The sequence below is a fragment of the Melanotaenia boesemani genome, chromosome 12 (genome assembly GCF_017639745.1).
Source record: "Melanotaenia boesemani isolate fMelBoe1 chromosome 12, fMelBoe1.pri, whole genome shotgun sequence".
NCBI classification, from domain to species: domain Eukaryota; kingdom Metazoa; phylum Chordata; class Actinopteri; order Atheriniformes; family Melanotaeniidae; genus Melanotaenia; species Melanotaenia boesemani.
Window position 1 is genome coordinate 35,307,890 of NC_055693.1, and position 19,254 is coordinate 35,327,143.

General features: G+C 43.1%; 1 protein-coding gene across 2 annotated transcripts; it reads left to right on the forward strand.

Moving 5' to 3' along the window:
• Nucleotides 1-4,277: 4,277 nt before the first annotated feature.
• On the forward strand, nt 4,278-15,447 carry LOC121649743. 2 transcript variants are annotated; one of them, XM_042000791.1, is made up of 7 exons: nt 4,278-4,482; nt 5,920-6,034; nt 6,156-6,325; nt 7,362-7,507; nt 8,925-9,066; nt 9,230-9,369; nt 14,043-15,447. In XM_042000791.1, the coding sequence occupies exons 1-7, from the start codon at nt 4,386-4,388 to the stop codon at nt 14,145-14,147; spliced, it is 915 nt and encodes a 304-aa protein (XP_041856725.1). In that variant the 5' UTR covers nt 4,278-4,385; the 3' UTR covers nt 14,148-15,447. The 2 variants fall into 2 exon arrangements, with proteins under 2 accessions (XP_041856725.1, XP_041856726.1); XM_042000792.1 differs by having other exon boundaries at nt 4,278-4,470.
• Nucleotides 15,448-19,254: the final 3,807 nt, after the last annotated feature.

Here is a 19,254-nt window from a genome sequence, read left to right on the forward strand (position 1 = left end):
AAAGAGCTAATTGGTCCTACGAGCAGAGCAGAGGACAGAGAGGCTTTAACCGTGGGGGCACCTTTGAAAAACTCTTTACGTCCGGGATCAGCACGGTAGTCCTCATAAAACTGTCAGAGGTGTGGACATTTTCACATCATAAAACCGTCTCTGGACCAAGAAAAACAAACAAAGCTCATTTGGCCTGTTGTTACTCAATTTTCACACACACACACACAATCTCATCCAAGTTCACACCACTGTTTTATGTGTATCCCATCACACCAAGACTATTTTTTACTACTCCAACCTAAAACCTGCTGTCCCTGTGTCTTGAAAGTACTGGCTGAAATTTAGTAGGTATTGTTGTCACGTCAGGACGACAGTAAATATAAATGTGGTTATTCTACGAGTCAGTGGGAGCCATCGTCCCGTACATGAGGAGTCTTGTACATATCTCCTGTTCTTTTCCCTTTGGCAAAAAAGTCATTGTGGAATTATAAACATGATAGTAAAAGAAAAATCTTTGCCAAGTTTCATACAGTTGGCCTTTAAACTGAAGGCGATATTGAACTCAGTAAGTAGAAAGTTCATGTTTGGTCCTCGAAGGTGCCCGAGGACGGCTCGTATCAGCGGTACACGGTCATCCCGCTAAGGTCTGGCTCTGTTTTACGACTAACGGAGAGGTACCCACCAGCCTCCCTCATCCTGGGTCCACCCATATTTCACACACCAGTTGGCCACATTTATAAGACTGGATCTACTGAACCGATGCGTCATTTGTCACCTTCTGTCAGTAATCCAGAAAACCCAGTTCTACGGATTCTTCATCAGACCCATGCGAGCCGCCCAGGAAAGAACATGAAGGACGCAACCTAAAGAGTTTAAATAAAACAATAAAAAACAATAAAGACAGCTTAGGGATGACATGATGAGAATTATTTTCCTCTAATCAGAAAGTCTCCCATCTGTCTAAAGAGTCCGAGACCTCCTGTAGAACTGGTCTAAGGAACCAGTTTAAACTGGATCTGTAGGCTCTTTATCACAAAGACGCATCATTTGTTCCCATTTCTTTAAAAACCAGCAAAGATCAGACCGTCTGATGGACAGAAAGCAGGATTTTAGCAGCAAAAAGGTCCCAAAGACCTGAACCAAGACCTGAAAGATGCATCTGAACCTTCTGCTGATCCATCAGCTGTTGGCAGAAGCCCCATCAGAAATGGTCTCCATGGAAACGTGGCTGTCAAGAAACTGTTCTTAAGGAAGGGAGGCGAGGTGAAAAGGCTGAGGCAGGTCACATGACCCAAGAACTGGACTGAAGATCCATCAGTGGAACCAGGTCTGATGGAGGGCTGGATCCTCCCCAGAACCCGGAGCTCCTCGGGTCTGATGGAGGGACGGATCCTCCCCAGAACCCGGACCTCCACGGGTCTGATGGAGGGACGGATCCTCCCCAGAACCCGGACCTCCTCGGGTCAGATGGAGGGACGGATCCTCCCCAGAACCCGGACCTCCACGGGTCTGATGGAGGGACGGATCCTCCCCAGAACCCGGACCTCCTCGGGTCAGATGGAGGGACGGATCCTCCCCAGAACCCAGGCATCACCCTTATTGAGGCAGTGTGGGAAGAATAAAGTTGCTCACACCAAAAATTCTCTTTAAGATCCTCAGAACTGGGCCGACTCTGGTTCTGAGTCTGTAAATCACTGCAGCTGTTTTCTGTTTTACTGGGAAGTCCGTATTCTCCACAGGCATGTCCATCTGGAGCATTTACTCTACAGCTTCACATGAATCCATAACAGAGGCAACGTAATCTCTGTTGTCTGCATTTACACATAAACATTTCTCAGCTTCATGAATCGAATGTAAGCGACCTTTTCCTTCAGTCTGCGGCGCAGAGATTTCTGATGAGCAGCAGGTGTTGGAAAGAGAAACTAAAAGACGGTAAAACTTACTGGAACTGTGCTGGGTGGTTTGTGGAAAACAGAGATGTGATTGAAGTTCTCCAGCTTTAGTCTGGTTTGACTGGTCTGTACCTGTATGTTGGGAAGCAGTGTGCTGGTTATGATGACATTACTGGTCTCACGTCAACCAGTTGTAAAATAACAGGATTTCCCTCACGCTCCAGAGGAGGTGAATAAAGTCTGGAAACCAACATTTGTCTGTTTTTATGTCAGCCATCAGCTGATTGTGGATGTAAACACAGCGATGTGGCACTGAGCCGCCTGTTTTCAGCTTGTTACGGCCAGTTCATGCTGGATATAATAGTACATTATACAAGAAAAGTAATCAGATTAGAAAATTAATTAATGTTGAGGATTTGTGTTTGTTGGTTTATTTCTGTTTGTTTTTTTGTTTTTTTTGTTTGTTTTTTTTTTGTTTTGTTTTGTGTTTTTTGTAAAACATTTAATTGAATTTCAAAATATTCACATTGCAAACTAATTAACTGAACTTGCATCATAAGAAATTAAAGTAAGTGAAAAGGTTTTTAAAATGAATACCTTTGCATAGCAGAACTTTAAGGTTTGTTCAGTTAATAAGGAAAGTGTAGCGGCTATGATGTGGGGAGAGGGACTACTGATAAAACTAAGAAAATGGGGGTCGGTGGGCGGCTCTACCAATGGGTGGAGGGTTTTTGATGGGACGGTAAACCGGGTGAGGGTTGGTAAGAACTACTCGGGGAACTACAGGATTGAAAATGGTCCACCCCAGGCCAGTATAATCAGACTATTAATATTTTCTACAGGTAAGAGTGGAAAAGTAGAGTTTATAGTGGAAACGTTCATAAAGTGGAAGGATGGTCCTACAAGTTTCTTGGTGATAAAACAAAAACAATTTTATTTAACAAAATGAGAAAAAGGCCTGAACTGAAGCTTAAATTATTCTATAACAAACATTAATATAACCAGGGGATGAAAGAGTGGTTAGTGGGTGTATTGTTTGATTAAACCGGTCAGGTTCAGCAGACTGGGGGAAAATGTAAAGAGTGTTTAATGTAATGAGGTGTTCTGGGTGCGGACGGACGAGCTCAGGAAGCTGTGCATCCTGGTCTGATAAGGGCTACAGTGGATTATGGGTGTGTAGTGTATGGATCCGCTGCTGACACACTTCTAAAGAACCTAGATATTATTCAGAGTCCGGTGCTACGGGAAATCTCAGGCGCAGCTAAAACTACTCCAGTAACAGCAGTAAGAGTTGAGCTGGGAGACCTGCCGCTTGAACTTACTGCAGCTGGCTTTAAATTATTGGGTCAATTTAAAAGGAGGAACACAAGCCACACAGCAACCATGTAGGGAAGAAGAGAGACAAGAGTTTTGGATGGACAGTGTTGCAAAGAGCAGCTGAAATAGGAATAGATGGACTAAACATCAGTCCAGCTGTGCCAGTGTTGGTAATTCAGCCATGGATCCTTCCCAGTGGAGAGGTGGACCTCACCTTACTGGAAAGGAAGAGCGAGGGAGGGAATTGCGATCAGGTTCTGTTCAGCATAATGACCATTTTTATAGTTACAGCCCAGAATCCATCGAGAAGTGCAGGAGTAGCAGCAGAGATGTTAGCGTTGCTATTAGCCGCCCAGTGGGTGGAGGACCAAAACCTTTAAGATTATCTGTTCAGACTTGGCCACTATAAAGAACCGTTACTCAGAAAGCAGAGAAGAAATGAACTGAAATCCAGCAAACACTGTACAGAATTCACATGATGGGACCAGTAGTGGTGTTTCTTTGGGTGCCAGCTAAGGAGGTTTCAAAGAAAGCAGATGCTGGTTTAACTTTGGTCACATGGATGTAAGAAGTATCATTAAACATGAAATAAAGCAGCCATGGCAGCAACAGTGGGAAGAAGAAAAGAAAGGACGACAGTTTCATAGAAAGAACTGTGAGAAGGGAGGAGGTTTACAGGAGATACGATGGTGTTATATCTAGACTGAGACCAGGACATACCTGGCTGAATGATACACTGTAAGATGGGTGAACATGAGCCAGGCTGGTGTACATACTGCAACAAGATAAAGCAAGAACATGTAATGGTTTACTGCAACAGCTGTGAGACAGAAAGGAAGGAAATGATAAAGTCAGGACAATGAAAGTAATGTTTGAAATGCCAGGTATTTACAGGGTGGCTCAGGAGATGCTACACGCCTGATCGTAATTCACTTTCTGTCTAAAACAAGCTGATTAGGAGAATATAGGGAACAGGGTTTTGTTTTTGTTTTTTGTTTTTTTGCCAGTTGGTGGCGGTCAAAAAGACTGCAGAAGAAGAAGTAGTAGTAGAAGAAGAAGAAGAAGGAAGCTTCCTCCTCCTTCCTGGTTTTTTTGGATAGAGAAGTGTAATGGTCGTCGCCACTGTGAGTCCTCAGGCCTTGTCGGGATGTTTTGTGGGAGTTGTAGGTTAGTTGGGATTAAAACATGGACACAGAACTCATCAGAACTGGTCGCTTCGCCTGGAATAACGCCATGAAGATGCTTCCCCTCCTCCTCCTCCTCCCTCAGGTTCTGGCCTTGGGTAAGCCCTCCGACTGGAAACTTTCGTTTTTGTTCTTTATTTCGACATTAATACTACGCAGCTCCAAAAATACATCAAATTACCGCCAACTAATCTGATAGAGACATATTTAGTTTATTTTTACCACCAACTTTAAGTAATTTCCTTATAAACGGTTGTTTTCATCATGTTAAAAAATAAATACTTTAATCTTTCAACGTCATTAAATGTGTACAAGAAAACAGAGAACGACCTACTGTCAGGTTGTCTTTATTTAACCCATTAATGTAGTCATCACTGGATTTCACTCATGGCTGAATAAAGCCATTATTTATATATATATATATATATATATATATATATATATATATATATATATATATATATATATAATATAGTGTGTATATGTGTGTGTGTGTGTGTATACATATAAATTAATGTAGATATATTTATATATACATAAATTTTTATTAATTTTTATATATATATTTTAATTTTAGATATATATATCTAAAATTAAAATATATATAAATTAATAAAAATTTATATATATTTATATATATATATATATATATATATATATTTATATAAATTAATAAAAATTTATATATATTTATATATATATATATATATATATATATATATATATATATATATATATATATATAGTGTGTATGTATATGTGCTTGAAGTTCGTGAAGTCAGGACTAAAACCTTTGGTCGGCCTGTTCCACCGCTGCTTAGGTTTTAACTTAATCTTTATTGTAGTTATTTATTTGTGCTGTAATATTTTATTTATTTTTTAATTATGTTGTTATTTATCCATTGATTTGTGTTTTATTCTCTTTTAATTTACATATTTTTATGCATCTTTTAAACTTCTGCTTTTGTCTGTTATTGTTTTATGTTAATTTGACCTTTGAACTTTTAACATTTTAACGCCAGTGTTTTCCTCGTGGGGATCCACCAGTCTGGGGGCTGCAGGGCTGCAGGGCTGCAGGGCTGGGGCCTGTCCCTTGTCTATTGGGGGTCCTGCGCTGCAGCCCTGAGGCTGTGGCGGGGACGTGATCGGGGGGTTCCTGTGATGGCGCTTGCTGTGGTCCTGGATGTGGATGGATCCCCAAAATATTGTTTCCTCACAGCAAAGTCAAGCAAGACCTTGCGTTCTTGTGTGTGTGTGTGTGTGTGTGTGTGTGGCTGTATGAAGGAAACTAGAACATTTAGAAATTTCTGTTATACTTTGTTGTGTGAAGGCCTGTTTTATTTTCTTATGCATATATTGTTTTTATTGAGGATGAAGCCCTTTCTGATGGCGGGGGCGTCTGATGTTAGTTTTCATGTCAACATTAAAAACGTTTCAGGGTGAAATTAGCAGGATGGAGGAGACTGGGATTTCTGGGATTTAGGATAAATCTGTAATGATGTCTGGGTTTTATGATCCTTCCTCTCTGTTGTCAGTTCTGTCTGAGGAAACAACATCGCTGCTGCCGCCAAAAGACGTCTATGTTAGTGAGGGCCGGCTGACATGGACTCCGGCTGCAGAGAACGCCACGTACACGGTGGAATATCGTGGGTGAGGCCTTGGAGTAATGTAGTCAGTGTCTCTGTTTAGATGCTCCATGAGTGGTCCTTAACGTCTCAGGTAGTAATCAGAAACTTGACCACCATCCTCATGTCGTCCTCTCTGTCCTCAGAAAAGGCCGAAATGAGTGGAGGGAGGTGCCAGCATGTGTCCAGATACCTTCCTCCTCCTGCGACTTCTCCTCCATCAGAAATAACCAGGGCAATGGATGCGTTAGTGTCCGAGTCCGAGCAAAGAGAGACGATCAGACCAGCACAGCGGTGGAAGCCTGCAGCCATGACGGTAATAACTCTTCTGTTTGCTTAACATTCGTTCAGGTATCAGCCACAACCCCGGAGCATTAGGACGGAAAACAGACGGAAAATAATCACTCTTAGGCTGAATTCTGGTTTCATGCAGAGTTTGGATTCAGATATTCCTGTTTTGTTGGGACATTTAATCTTTTCTTACTCTTCCAACACTGTAAAGAGCATTGATACCAACTGTAGAAGAGTTTAGGTGTTGTCCCGGTCTTCCTTCAGGCTCGTCTCCAGGGCTCCAACACTACGGGGTCCTGGTTGTCTCTCGGTTCAGAGGAGGAAGTGGGACAGTTTGGTCCAGGCTTTGGTTTTGTAAACCTGTTCAGAGGAATTTCTGCAGGACATGAGCTCTATAAATGAATTTTCTTCTCTTTTATAAAATAACAGGTTTTCGCTGACACTAAGGAGTTAAATTTTTTTATTATTGGCTGCTAAAATGCTCCATCTGTGGCGTCGCTGCTGGTAGCTAAGAGCAGAAAAAGCTTGAGGTTGTGTGAAGGTGTCCTTATGCTGATGTCCTGCAGAGACGATGACGGAGACTTCTCATTACCCCTAAATCCAGATGTTTAGACTCATTTTCCCTCCAGCAGGATGAATCCACAGACGTGAGTGGAAATCTGTTGATAGATGATATTTGCCAGCATATCATGGGACAGCTCAGAGTAAACAGGATTTTAAGGAAACTGCTTTATTTGACTTTAGAGATTCATCTAAGTTAACTGTCTTCTGTCCTGGTTACTGTTCTATCACCCCCTCCCTGCTGGATGGATGGTGTGAAATTTATACCCTCATATCTGGAGTTCATACCATCAGTGATGAGTAAAACCAGTTCACACCATCCCACTCCTTCTTGTCTGGCTCGGATAACACCGGGCTGAGGTTAACCATCGTAAGCAGGGTGAGAAGTTTGTGGTGACACACGTGATCATCTGGAAACACTCACACATCGTTCTTCTGCTTGGCTGGTTGGTGGGTTTCACTCAGCAGACTGGTTCTGACTGTTTACACTCTTCTTCCAGAACAATCCTGCAGCCCTGGGTTCAGTTTGAGTCCAGGACCCGGATCCATGACGGTCCGGTTAACTAGGAACAGCAGCCTCATCAAGAAGCATGCAGACCACGTCACACATCTCATTTACTTTGGAGAAGAAGGAGAACAACTGACGGTGGGGAACGTTGTCGTCACGTTGTTTTTCTGTTATTATTATTTTTATAAAAATATTAAGAATAATAATTAAAAATAAAAGAAATGAAAAGCTCTCGGTAGCAACAGTCGGTGTGGTCGCTGAAATGTCTCTGAGTTCGACATAAATTCTGTTTTTAAAGACTGAGGTTGGTCTTCTCGTCTGTGGTGGAGCTTTAAACAGGAAGCAGGTTGTTTTCTCACATGATGCGTTGGTGGAAACCTTCTCAGCCTGCATGCTGTATGGCACAGGATGACAAGGGAAGGAGTTTCTGTTCTAGTTACGTGTCTAAACAAGTCAAACCTAAAAAAACTAAAACGATGTCAGAGCTGTTGAGGTCTTTTCACCTCATCATCGTTGCATTAGATGGATGATCAGACCGTGGTGCGACAGTGACGATCAGTGGTTGAGAAGATGTGGTGACAGCGTAAATACAGCCTCTAATACTAACGTGATGTGGTGGGGCGACCCTCAGCTTCCATTGCTGTCATGTGTCGTGAAACCTGGAATCTTTGTCATAGCTCTGGTTTTTCTTAAGTTTCCAAACTCCTGATTGTAAACCAGCCTGGACTGGCTGCGTGTTGGCATCTACAAGTGAACTTTAGCGAAGGCCTGTTTCCAGTCCTGTGACAGGAAGGTGATGTAACTGACTGCATCAAACAGTCGGCCCACGCTGAGCACCGAAGCAGCCTCATGTAGCAGCCAGCTGGTGGACGAGTCCGCAGCTCCTCGCTTCCTCCTGTGCCATTTAGTGTTGACCTCTTAGGACGGCGTTTCCTTATAGGACCCCTTTTTTCATAGCTGTGTAGAAAACACAAGTTTGATTTATTTTACTATGATGTATGGAAGCTGAGAGCGACCATTCCTGCAACTATTTCTGATGCCATTATCAGATGAGTTTTGTTTTGAGCATAGCTGCTCTCAGATCCTGTAGCGAAGTAATAACGGCCTGCACAAGAACCAGCTGACAGCAGGGCGCCCTCTGTTGGATTACAAGGAAAACTACCACTTGTTCCTGGTGGAACTGACCACTGGAGTTTGAAGAAAAAGTGACATAAGAGGTATAAAAGTAACCAAGAAGTATTTCACACAGTCCCATTATTTAAAAACAAACAAAGAAAACACTCAGACCGCAGCTCCTGGACTGAAAGCTAAAACTGAGAAGACGCGTTGTCAGATGTAGACGGGTTTGTTTTCCACTTTAACATCTAAGTGCCTGTTTTCATGGTAAAATATGTGACCAGGTGCAGACGTCTTCAGATGTAAAGCCTCTTGTGTCCGACTTGTTTTCAGTCTGCTTCCCTGTAGATGCAGAGTTCAGTTGCTTGTCAGGAGGAATATACTTGTCATGAATGCCACCATGTGACTTTCTGTTTTACCATCGTCTTTCTTTAATCAGAAACATGAGGAAGCTGCAGCTTCAGAGACCATCAGGGATCTGGAGGAAGGACAACGGTACTGTGCCTGGGTGCAGTACGTTTACATGACCAGACCGGTTGGACCTCCCAGATGTATGCAGTGTGAGACCACCCTGGTGAAAAGTAAGGCTGATATCCATCACGCATCACTTCACTGACCGATCTGTAGAGTTACTCTGGTCTTTATGCTGATTTTATTCGGCTGAATCTGAGTGTTTGGAGGTTTTAAAGCTCATAAATTAACCAGGCTTTTGTTGGTCTTTTCTGTGTATTTGCATTTTTCCAGGTGCAAAAGAAACTGCAATCATAACAGCTGTGGTCGTCGTCATCATCCTCATCGTTCTGGTCCCGCTCGTCTCCTACATCCTCATCTTCCAGCTTAAGAAGATCAAGCAGATGTTGCGGGTCCCATATGAAATCCCCAACGTAAGCTTCAGTCCAGCTTTATTTATATACAGGATTTACAACAAAGTCACTTTTACAGAAACAGTCTCCTCAGGCCAGTTCAGTGTAGTCCAGTTAAAACATGATCCATGTGGCCCACGCCAGTCCAGTTTCTAATAACTGGGTTCATATAAACCAGTTCATAAAATGACCTAGCAAAGAAAAACCTCCATCAGGACCAGAACAGGAAGGAAAACCTCCATCAGGACCAGAACCAGGAAGGAAAACCTCCATCAGGACCAGAACCAGGAAGGAAAACCTCCATCAGGACCAGAACCAGAAAGGAAAACCTCCATCAGGACCAGAACCAGGAAGGAAAACCTCCATCAGGACCAGAACCAGGAAGGAAAACCTCCATCAGGACCAGAACCAGAAAGGAAAACCTCCATCAGGACCAGAACAGGAAGGAAAACCTCCATCAGGACCAGAACCAGGAAGGAAAACCTCCATCAGGACCAGAACCAGGAAGGAAAACCTCCATCAGGACCAGAACCAGAAAGGAAAACCTCCATCAGGACCAGAACCAGGAAGGAAAACCTCCATCAGGACCAGAACCAGGAAGGAAAACCTCCATCAGGACCAGACCACGACCAGGAAGGAAAAACTCCATCAGAACCAGAACCAGTATCAGGACTGAAAACCTCCATCCGAAACCAAAACTAGGACCTGGACCAGTTGGGGGTGGAGAGGACAGGAAAGAGGGTGAACCAGCAGCAGAACTCTGATCCTGCTGAGAAAGAAGAAGAGAAACACAAATGAATGAACAACAATGTCAGATGTTTCTACATGGAGAGTAAAGAGAGGAACCCAGTGCATCATGGGACGTCTCCCAGCAGAGAGGAACCCAGTGCATCATGGGACGTCTCCCAGCAGAGAGGAGCCCAGTGCATCATGGGACGTTCCTGAGCAGCCTCGGCCTCTAGCAGCAGGACTAGAGGATGGATCGGGGTCACCAAGCCAGACCTGCTAGAAGATTTATGAAGAAGGAAAGTTGAAGATGATCTGAATGTAGAGAGGGGGTCTGATACCTGAAGCCAGACTGGGATCCGGTTCCACAGAGAGGGTCTGATAACTGGAGGTTCTGCCTCTTGTTCTACTTGTAGAACCTCTAGGAACCAGTAAACCTGCAGTCTGAGACTGAAGCTCTGATGAGAAAACCTGGAACTCTGAGATCTTTAAGATCCAGTGGATCTGGGTCACTAAGAGTTTTATATGTGAGGAGGAGAACTTTAGATTCTGTTCTGGATTTAACAGGAGACGATGAAGAGAAGATAAAACTGGAGAAACATGATCTCTGATGATATAATTAGGAGTAAATTGTGATGTTGGGAAACCTTAAATAAACCCGTCCTCGTTCAGCAGAATAACTGCTGTGTTTGTACTTTCAGAGAAGAAAACTGGAGGAAAAAACCAGAACAACACAACCTCAGTTCCTGTTTGCTGTCAGTCACGTTATCTTTAATGTCGAATAGTTTTCTCCACAAACGCGTTTCTGCTGAGTCTTATTTGTTTTTTATTTCCCACATTTCAGCCAAACTCAGCGTCTGTTTTCACGGCTCATAGATTGTAAACTTGGTCTTCTTTAGTTAAAGTGAAAAACGTACACACTGGTGGCTGCATGCACACACACACAGAAATCGGTTGACATGTGATTCAGCCGGTGTTCTGAAGTTTCATCCCTGCCATCCAGACATCCTACAAATGCTTTCATAAAAATGAAATGAATGAATTTTTGTATAAGGTAGAGACTTTGATGTGGTCATTCACACTGAATCATCCTACCTGATGTACTATATATATACAGATATATACAGATCTACTATATAGATACACAGATATACTATAAATTCAGCCTGTGGTGGGATGTTTCCACTCAGCGCTGGCCAGGGTGGTTCCTGGGACGGAGCTTTTCCACTGATTTCATGAATTGATTTGATTCACAAAAGCCTGATTAGATTTTGATTAAATGTAATTTGATATTAATTTCCAGATATAAATCTAACACCAGTTTTTCTTGATATTAAAGATATTCTCAGATAACTATTTTTGTAAAACACTGAGCTTGTTTACATGACTATCTAATCAGCCCACAGTCCCCCACCCCCCACCCCTTAAAAACGGAGTAGAAGGGGTGGGGCTGAAAGTCAACCCCTACGATTTGGGACACCCCTACACGTGAACGCGCAAAACGGAGGGGTAGGGCTAAGTGGTAGGGCCAAGGGGTGATATGGGATTCAGCTTTGGCGTTAGCTGCTAATGTGATAGTCCACGGTCTTAAGGTTAATTTATGCTGGACATAGAGGACGGATACGCAGACGGGTTTCGTCCGTCTTCTGAGTTGGTTACCTGCGTAATTTGGTCGGTGTTTAGAGAGCTTAGCTGTCCGTTGCTTGACGCAGTGCTGAGCAGAATCGCTGACATGTGACTAGCAAAAGAAACAAACCAGAGAAGAAGAGGAGGATCAGGAAGGGAAAATAAAAAGCTTAATGTGAGTGTTTGGGGCCGGGCTGCCCAAGTCCGGTCCTCAATATCTACCATCCTGCCACTTTTCGATGCAACCCTTCTCCAATACACTTGAATCAAATGACTGGCTCGTTACCAGGCCTCTGCAGAGCTGAATGACATGCAGATGACATTTGAATTAGATGTGCTGGAGAAGGGTTGCATCTAAAAGTTGCAGGATGGTAGATCTCAAGGACCGGACTTGGGCACCCCTGGGTTAGGGCATGTTGGACGTTTGGAAACAACTTCACTGCTGCTAACTGTGTCTGAAACTGACACTGTCGGCTCGCGGGAGTGAACTCTGAACTCAGCACTGCCTCCTAGTGGAGGAACTGACCATGGCAACGCAAAAGATGCATTATAGTATGAAGACTGCGATGTAAGACAATGTTTGAGACAGACGTCCCTGTCGCACGTAATGGAGCATAAATGGGCCTTTAGCATTAGCAGCTAATGTTAGCGCCCACGCTCGTAGCATTAGCAGCTAATGTTAGAGCCCACGCTCGTAGCATTAGCAGCTAATGTTAGCGCCCACGCTCGTAGCATTAGCAGCTAATGTTAGAGCCCACGCTCGTAGCATTAGCAGCTAATGTTAGCGCCCACGCTCGTAGCATTAGCAGCTAATGTTAGCGCCCACGCTCGTAGCATTAGCAGCTAATGTTAGCGCCCACGCTCGTAGCATTAGCAGCTAATGTTAGAGCCCACGCTCGTAGCATTAGCAGCTAATGTTAGAGCCCACGCTCGTAGCATTAGCAGCTAATGTTAGAGCCCACGCTCGTAGCATTAGCAGCTAATGTTAGAGCCCACGCTCGTAGCATTAGCAGCTAATGTTAGAGCCCACGCTCGTAGCATTAGCAGCTAATGTTAGCGCCCACGCTCGTAGCATTAGCAGCTAATGTTAGAGCCCACCCTCGTAGCATTAGCAGCTAATGTTAGAGCCCACTCTCGTAGCATTAGCAGCTAATAGGTGTGTCCCAATTCAGGGTCTGCACACTTCGAAGTGCGGATTCGTCGGCCACATACGTCATCGCGGTGCGCGAAGTACTGTCCCAATTCACAGAATTAGAAGGACCCTCCGAATCCACCCTTCGAATCCACACTTCGTTTGGCCTCAAACGAAGGATGCTGGTGATGCATCCTTCGCGGCCTCTTTTCTCCCACAATTCATTGCGCACAGGACGGTGGCGAATCAGCAACCTCAGAAGAGTCGTATTAAGTTTAAATAAAGTTTTATTTAAAAAAAAGTTAGTTTTTTTAACTACACCTTAGTATATACGTTACAAAATCAAGTACATTTAAAGCATGTTTGTTAAATGGTGACATTAAAATTCGGTAATATTTGATATTCAGTTACTTTTAAGGGGTTAATGAAGTGTGTACCGGCTGGAAAACAACAAAACCTCAAACCGTGTTTTTCTTTTTTTTTTTTTTTTTACTGTCGGTGTTGCTGCTCCGTGTTCAGCGTCTACTGACGTTTCCTACGAGTAATTTCAGAGGTTTAAGTGATTCAACGTCCTTTGTTGTTGCTATGGGAAATTCTTGTAGACTAGGTAGGCTGTCCCATTTCACGAACGTTAAGCAGACTTCGAAGTGTGTAGACTACGGAGGACACTCTGTAGCCTACGTAGTCTGCGCACTTCGACGTGTGCAGACCCTGAATTGGGACACAGCTAATGTTAGCGCCCACGCTCGTAGCATTAGCAGCTAATGTTAGAGTTAATAACAAAGCTGCTCAATAGTTTACAGGTGAATGTAATCCCATGGTGGATGACTGTACAGCTCACAGCTGTGAACATAATCCACCAAAAAATGTATCCTCCTTGTTTTTAAAGTTGCGGATATTTTTCAGCGTTACATTTAGAATTTTTATCATCGGGTGTCCTGATCTGAATGTGAGATGTGAATCTCACTGAGCATCGGTAAGTCACACCAGAGTCACGCCACCGGAAAAGGAAACAAATAAAAAACAAACATCTATCTCCAAGTTTTATGAATCTATATTGGTTGATTCAATTCGAATCTATTTAAATTGATGAATGTATTTTTTCTTTTTTTAAGCCAGCTCTGATTCCGTTGGGTTCCTCCCAGTAACGTTCACAGATCACATCCAGGGTTTTACCTTCCGCTCTGACTGATGTTCCTCTCTCCTCCAGCTGTTCCCGGAGCCTGGACCTGAGCAGAGGGTTTTCCTCCCTCCCAGCAGTGATGAGCACTACGATGTCATTACCAGCATGACTCCAAGAGATGCCAGACGATGAAGGCTGCCCTCCTCATCCAGTCCTGCACCGTGACTTCACCCCCTAGTGGTTGTGAGAGAGGTTTGAAGGATGAGCAACAACTCGAGTCAGACTTGTGACTTGCTGAGTTTACAGAGACTTGGACAGATGACCTCAGGCTCACTTTTTTTTACATCCTGTTATTTCTGTTGTCTTGTGCCTCTGAGCGGATTTGGCTGGAGAACGCAGCAGAACCACAACTGGAAGCAGCTTTTATGGAGATGCCAGGATCATCTGCATGGACTGTTAAAGTGCCATAGATCTGTCAACTGAGCCAAACACAGCTGATTTGATATTTCTTTAAAGCGATAATCTTTGTTCAATGATCCATTCTCATTCATTATTATTAGAGAGAAGATGATGTTTCCATTTGCTTTGTTCTAACAACACAGTTGTCACGCACAGTTTTAAAGCGGCACTATTGAACTTTCTCAGTGAGTCCCCCCCTCCTTAACGACGGCTGATTGAGCATCGTCTTCATCCTGTCTCTTCTCTGAGATCTTTCTGACCAGACTCGTGTCTTATCTCTGTCCTTTTCTCTCTTTCTTTTCCTCTCTTCCTCCGATATGTCCTCTTGTGTTTAATGAATTAGCCATGATGATCTTCAAACTGCCAGTGTGTTGATATCCAGTTGCTAGCGTGTGGTGAGGTGCTGCAGTGTGATGACTTGGGCTGGAAAAGAAAGTGAGATGTGGTTTCTCAGCTTTGGAAGCTGCAGGACAACAGCAGCTCCAGGAATGTGTGATAAATTCTTCATCCATGAAATGAAAATCAGTCAAACGGGCTTCCAGGTTGGAAAGTTAATGTTGCTTTAAAGCTCAACATACAGACTGTGGCATGAAATAAAAAACAAGCTTGTTATAATTTTTCCCACTGTTAGATATCTGAGGAAGGATGTGTTCTGTATCCGTGCACTTTAACAAAAATCTGCTTAGACAGCAGCTTCAGGCCCGTTAATGCTGGACTCTTGTCTGAAACGGACATCAGATCGCAGGAGTGAACTGTGATCTCAGCACTGCCCCCCAGTGGAGGAGGTGACTAACAACAATGGTAAAAGACGCATGGAAGTGAGAGGACAGCGACGTATGACAACGTTTGAAACAGATGTCCCTATTTGTGTACGTACGGGGGCATAAATGGACCTGTCCTAGCATTAAGAGTTTTATTTTTATCAGTCCTAGAACACGGATGTAAATCCACCTGCACTGTCTTTACTTCTTCGTTGTTTACTGCCTTGATTGCTTTGAAGTGTATTTTCAAATAAAAAATGTACAAAAACTTGTCCCTAAAGGCCACATCTACATTCCTTCCCTGGACTCTTTCTATGTTTTTTAGTTTTCACCAACAGGCCGATTCATCCAGTCCTTCATACATGGAACATCCCACTTTCTCTGGCTGGGAATGCTGGTGGTGGAAACATTCCAGCAGGATGAAATAGGCGGGATGTTATGGGACCAATGGTTGACCAACCAGTGTGGTGTTGGATGAGTTGCAGGAGAAGGAAGCAGTGATAGACGAAGAGATCCTGAACGACAAACATCAAGAAGGAAGACAAGAAAGACCGAGGACTGAAGGAAGTGGTTGGAAAGATGTGGGGAGGAAAGACCACGGTGATCAGAGTTCTCAGAGCCTCCTGTATGACGAAGCGTGGTCAACATGCCCAGATTCAGGACCTGGATCAGCAGTACCACGAAGCTGGTTATCAGCATTACAAAGGATTTACAACAGGATCAATATTTTTCTCATTAAAACCAACACGGTATTAAAGATTGGTTTTAGTGTGCACTCAGAACACGGTCTGTCCTATGTGGAGGCATGGTTTATCCTGTCAGTTTGCAAGTTTAATGAGCGAGTCCTAAAGGCTTTCAGCTTCATAAGATTTAATGAAATTCATGCCCACCCTCAGCCTTTCCTCCCTAACTTTTTTCAAGAATGAATCTGACGAGTTCTTTGTTTTTCCTTTGCCTTTCCTCCCTGGTTTCAGCTGCTTTGTAAAGCAGGAAATGGCATGTTTTCTTTTAATAAAATGGTTCAAAATGAATTTTCTGGTAAGCAGCCCCAGAACTCTTTTTTTGCTGCCCATGCTTACCCTGACCATGAAAACATGGCTAACACGGGCTTTTCCCCCAAGTTTACGATGGGAGTTTCCCCCCTTCTGGCTTCTTTCAGACCAGTACTAGTTTCATTGTACCCCCACTCTGTGGAGTACCACAGAGTGGTTTACGTCACCCAGGTGAAGTCAGCTGGTTCATACCGGTGTGAAAAAGTTCCAAGCCAACTTGTCAGCAAGATGAACATAATTAAATATCATGCATTAAAGTGCAGTAACAATAAATCTCATGATCCAAGTGGCAACACAGAAACAAGTAAGTGGATGTGGGAGAGGGAGAGTAAAACTTCCATTTAAACATAAAACAGTTACTCTATGTTAGAAAACTGGACAACTAAACATTTAAATGAGTAAGTGAATAATAACTAAATAATAAACCTTTTCGAAGGGACTGTTGTGCCAGTAAACGATCTTAACTTTTCCTCTTGGAAACGAGGCTGGGGACGGCAGGGTGAGGCTGGGGACGGCAGGGTGAGGCGTGGGACGGCAGGGTGAGGCTGGGGACGGCAGGGTGAGGCGTGGGACGGCAGGGTGAGGCTGGGGACGGCAGGGTGAGGCGTGGGACCGCAGGGTGAGGCGTGGGACCGCAGGGTGAGGCGTGGGTCTGGGTCGCAGCGCTGAGACAGTCACTTTCACCACCATCTCCCTTCATGCTGTTTGCTCATTTTCATAAAGGCAAGTAGGAGAGTTTTTTGTTGTCTTTGTTTTAAGTAATGTTAATGAATATGCTTTTTTTTGGCTTTCTGAAGTCGTTATATTCACATTGGCTAACTTGTAAACTAGAGGCAAAGAGGAAGGGAAATAGAAATGGGTTCATCTGTTTGTGCTTGATCAGTGTTTATTTTATTTAATCATCTTATATCAAAACGTCACAGAGTGAATGATTTTAAATATGCAGGTAAACAACAAAAATGCATAATAACACAATTATAATTGTCACAGAAAATCTCATATATGAGATTTTCTGTTGTGCTCTGAGATCTGATGGGATGGTTAACTGGTTGGATTGAGTGGTAAAAACTGTGGAAGCATTCAGTGTTAACTAGATTTTAAATAAAACCATACATGTGACTGCAGGTCAACCAGCTTAAGAAATGATGGAGGCTGGCCCAGACTGTACACCATCCCTGCATCTAGGACACACATCACACAAACGCAGCAGATGGGATCAGAGATGGAGTCCACCAGGATGCAGACTCTGGAGAGCTGCAGACCATGAAGAGGACACCTGATGCTGGAGAGGACCAGACCAGAGAGGAAGCATAAGGCTGGAGAAGAAGGTGATCAGCTGATCACAGAGGATTTGACACATAATGATGATGATGACGATGATGTGTGTGTACAGTCAGACAGTTGGAAGTTTTTTTTATATTATTTGTGCAGCAAAAATGTGCATTTTGTTTGTTTTTGTACATGACTTAAACATGAATAATGAAGTGTGTCAATGGCATTTTTTAATTATTTTGACTTTTTGTTTCCTCTTAAATAACCTTCATAAATAACCAGCATCAGTTTTAATAATGAAAATTACATTAAATTTTAATTACATTAAAAAATCTTGTTGAGATAAACACTGAATACAAACATGATTATAAACCAGATGAGAAGCTTGACAGTTTTACTTTTTCATATAAGTAGTGTTTATTCTCAGTCAGAATAAACAGCAGCAGCACAACGGTAAACAGATAAAATTTCGAATAAAAGAAGAGAATTCTACATCTTTGCGTGGAAATGTCAACACTGAAACAATATAATTTGCAATTGTGCTAAAAAATGCAAAATATGTGCAAATTAGTCACCAAGAGGACCAATGAGAGCAGATCCAGAAGTCTTCTTTATCTGCTGCAGGCTGTAGACCTCCATGATGACCAGAGCTTCAGTGGAGAGTCGGTCAGGTGCTGGGAGTGCAGGACCTGTAGACACACACTGGCAGACAAACAACAACCGTTTACAACCGTTTGCTTTATTTAGCTTCATTTATAAGGACGTTTATATTATTACAGTTTCTGTTTACAGGCGGATGCCAGACTGACGTGTTAGCTGAGTAATTATGTTGTATGAACATGTGGTAGGATAATTAGATCATTTAAATCTTTTTCTGAGTTATGTAATATAAATATGAACTTGTTTCTTTTACAACATTGTAATGCACATGAATCATTTATGCTCAGAGTTTAAAAAAGTAAAGAAATTGAGACAAAACAAGTAAAGTAACCCTAACCACCAGTCATAACAGCAGGTGAGCTTCCCTTTGCAGTGAGATGGTGTTGTTCAGTCCTGTGGTGGAAATGTGAATAGATCCTGCACCCAGACATTCCTGAAATGTCCGTGAGCTTCCAGAGATTTGTAGTAAGCACTGATACCATAACTGACGTAGCTTGTTATGTCCAGCGATGAGGTAGATGGTAATGTACTCCATTCCTTAGCTGTGAGGTTGTGACCTAACTAGCCGACATGCCCTCCCATGCCATTCTGGTTAATGAGCTTGGAGTAACGGCGGTGCCTTCAACATCGCAGGTAGGCTTTGTTTCCCTTTCTTTATAGAGTTGTTTTTTTTTAAATATCCTTGCAAAAAGCAGACTTAATCATAAACTTCCCCCAGAAAACGTCTCGGTCTGCAGCTGCAGGTAAACACCACAACCTGCAGGACCTTAGGCAGCCAAGCTGGTTTCTGATCACCATCAGCAGAGAATTTGAATGATTTTAAACTTGGTTAATAGCAATTTTATTCCTGTGTTAAGTTCAGGTGCAACCTCTCCAAAGCCAGAAGAGGAGCAGATTGAAGCCTGGCATTATTGAGAAAACAACATGACCCACAATTTGTCGAATGATAAATGAAAGATCATTTCAAATGTACTCCTCCCTGAGCCGCCACCTTACCATGGTGGAGGCTTTATGCCCCTGGTAGGGTCACCCATGGCAAACAGGTGTCTATGGGAGGGACCAGACTAAGAGTGGCTCAAGACACCCCTATGATGA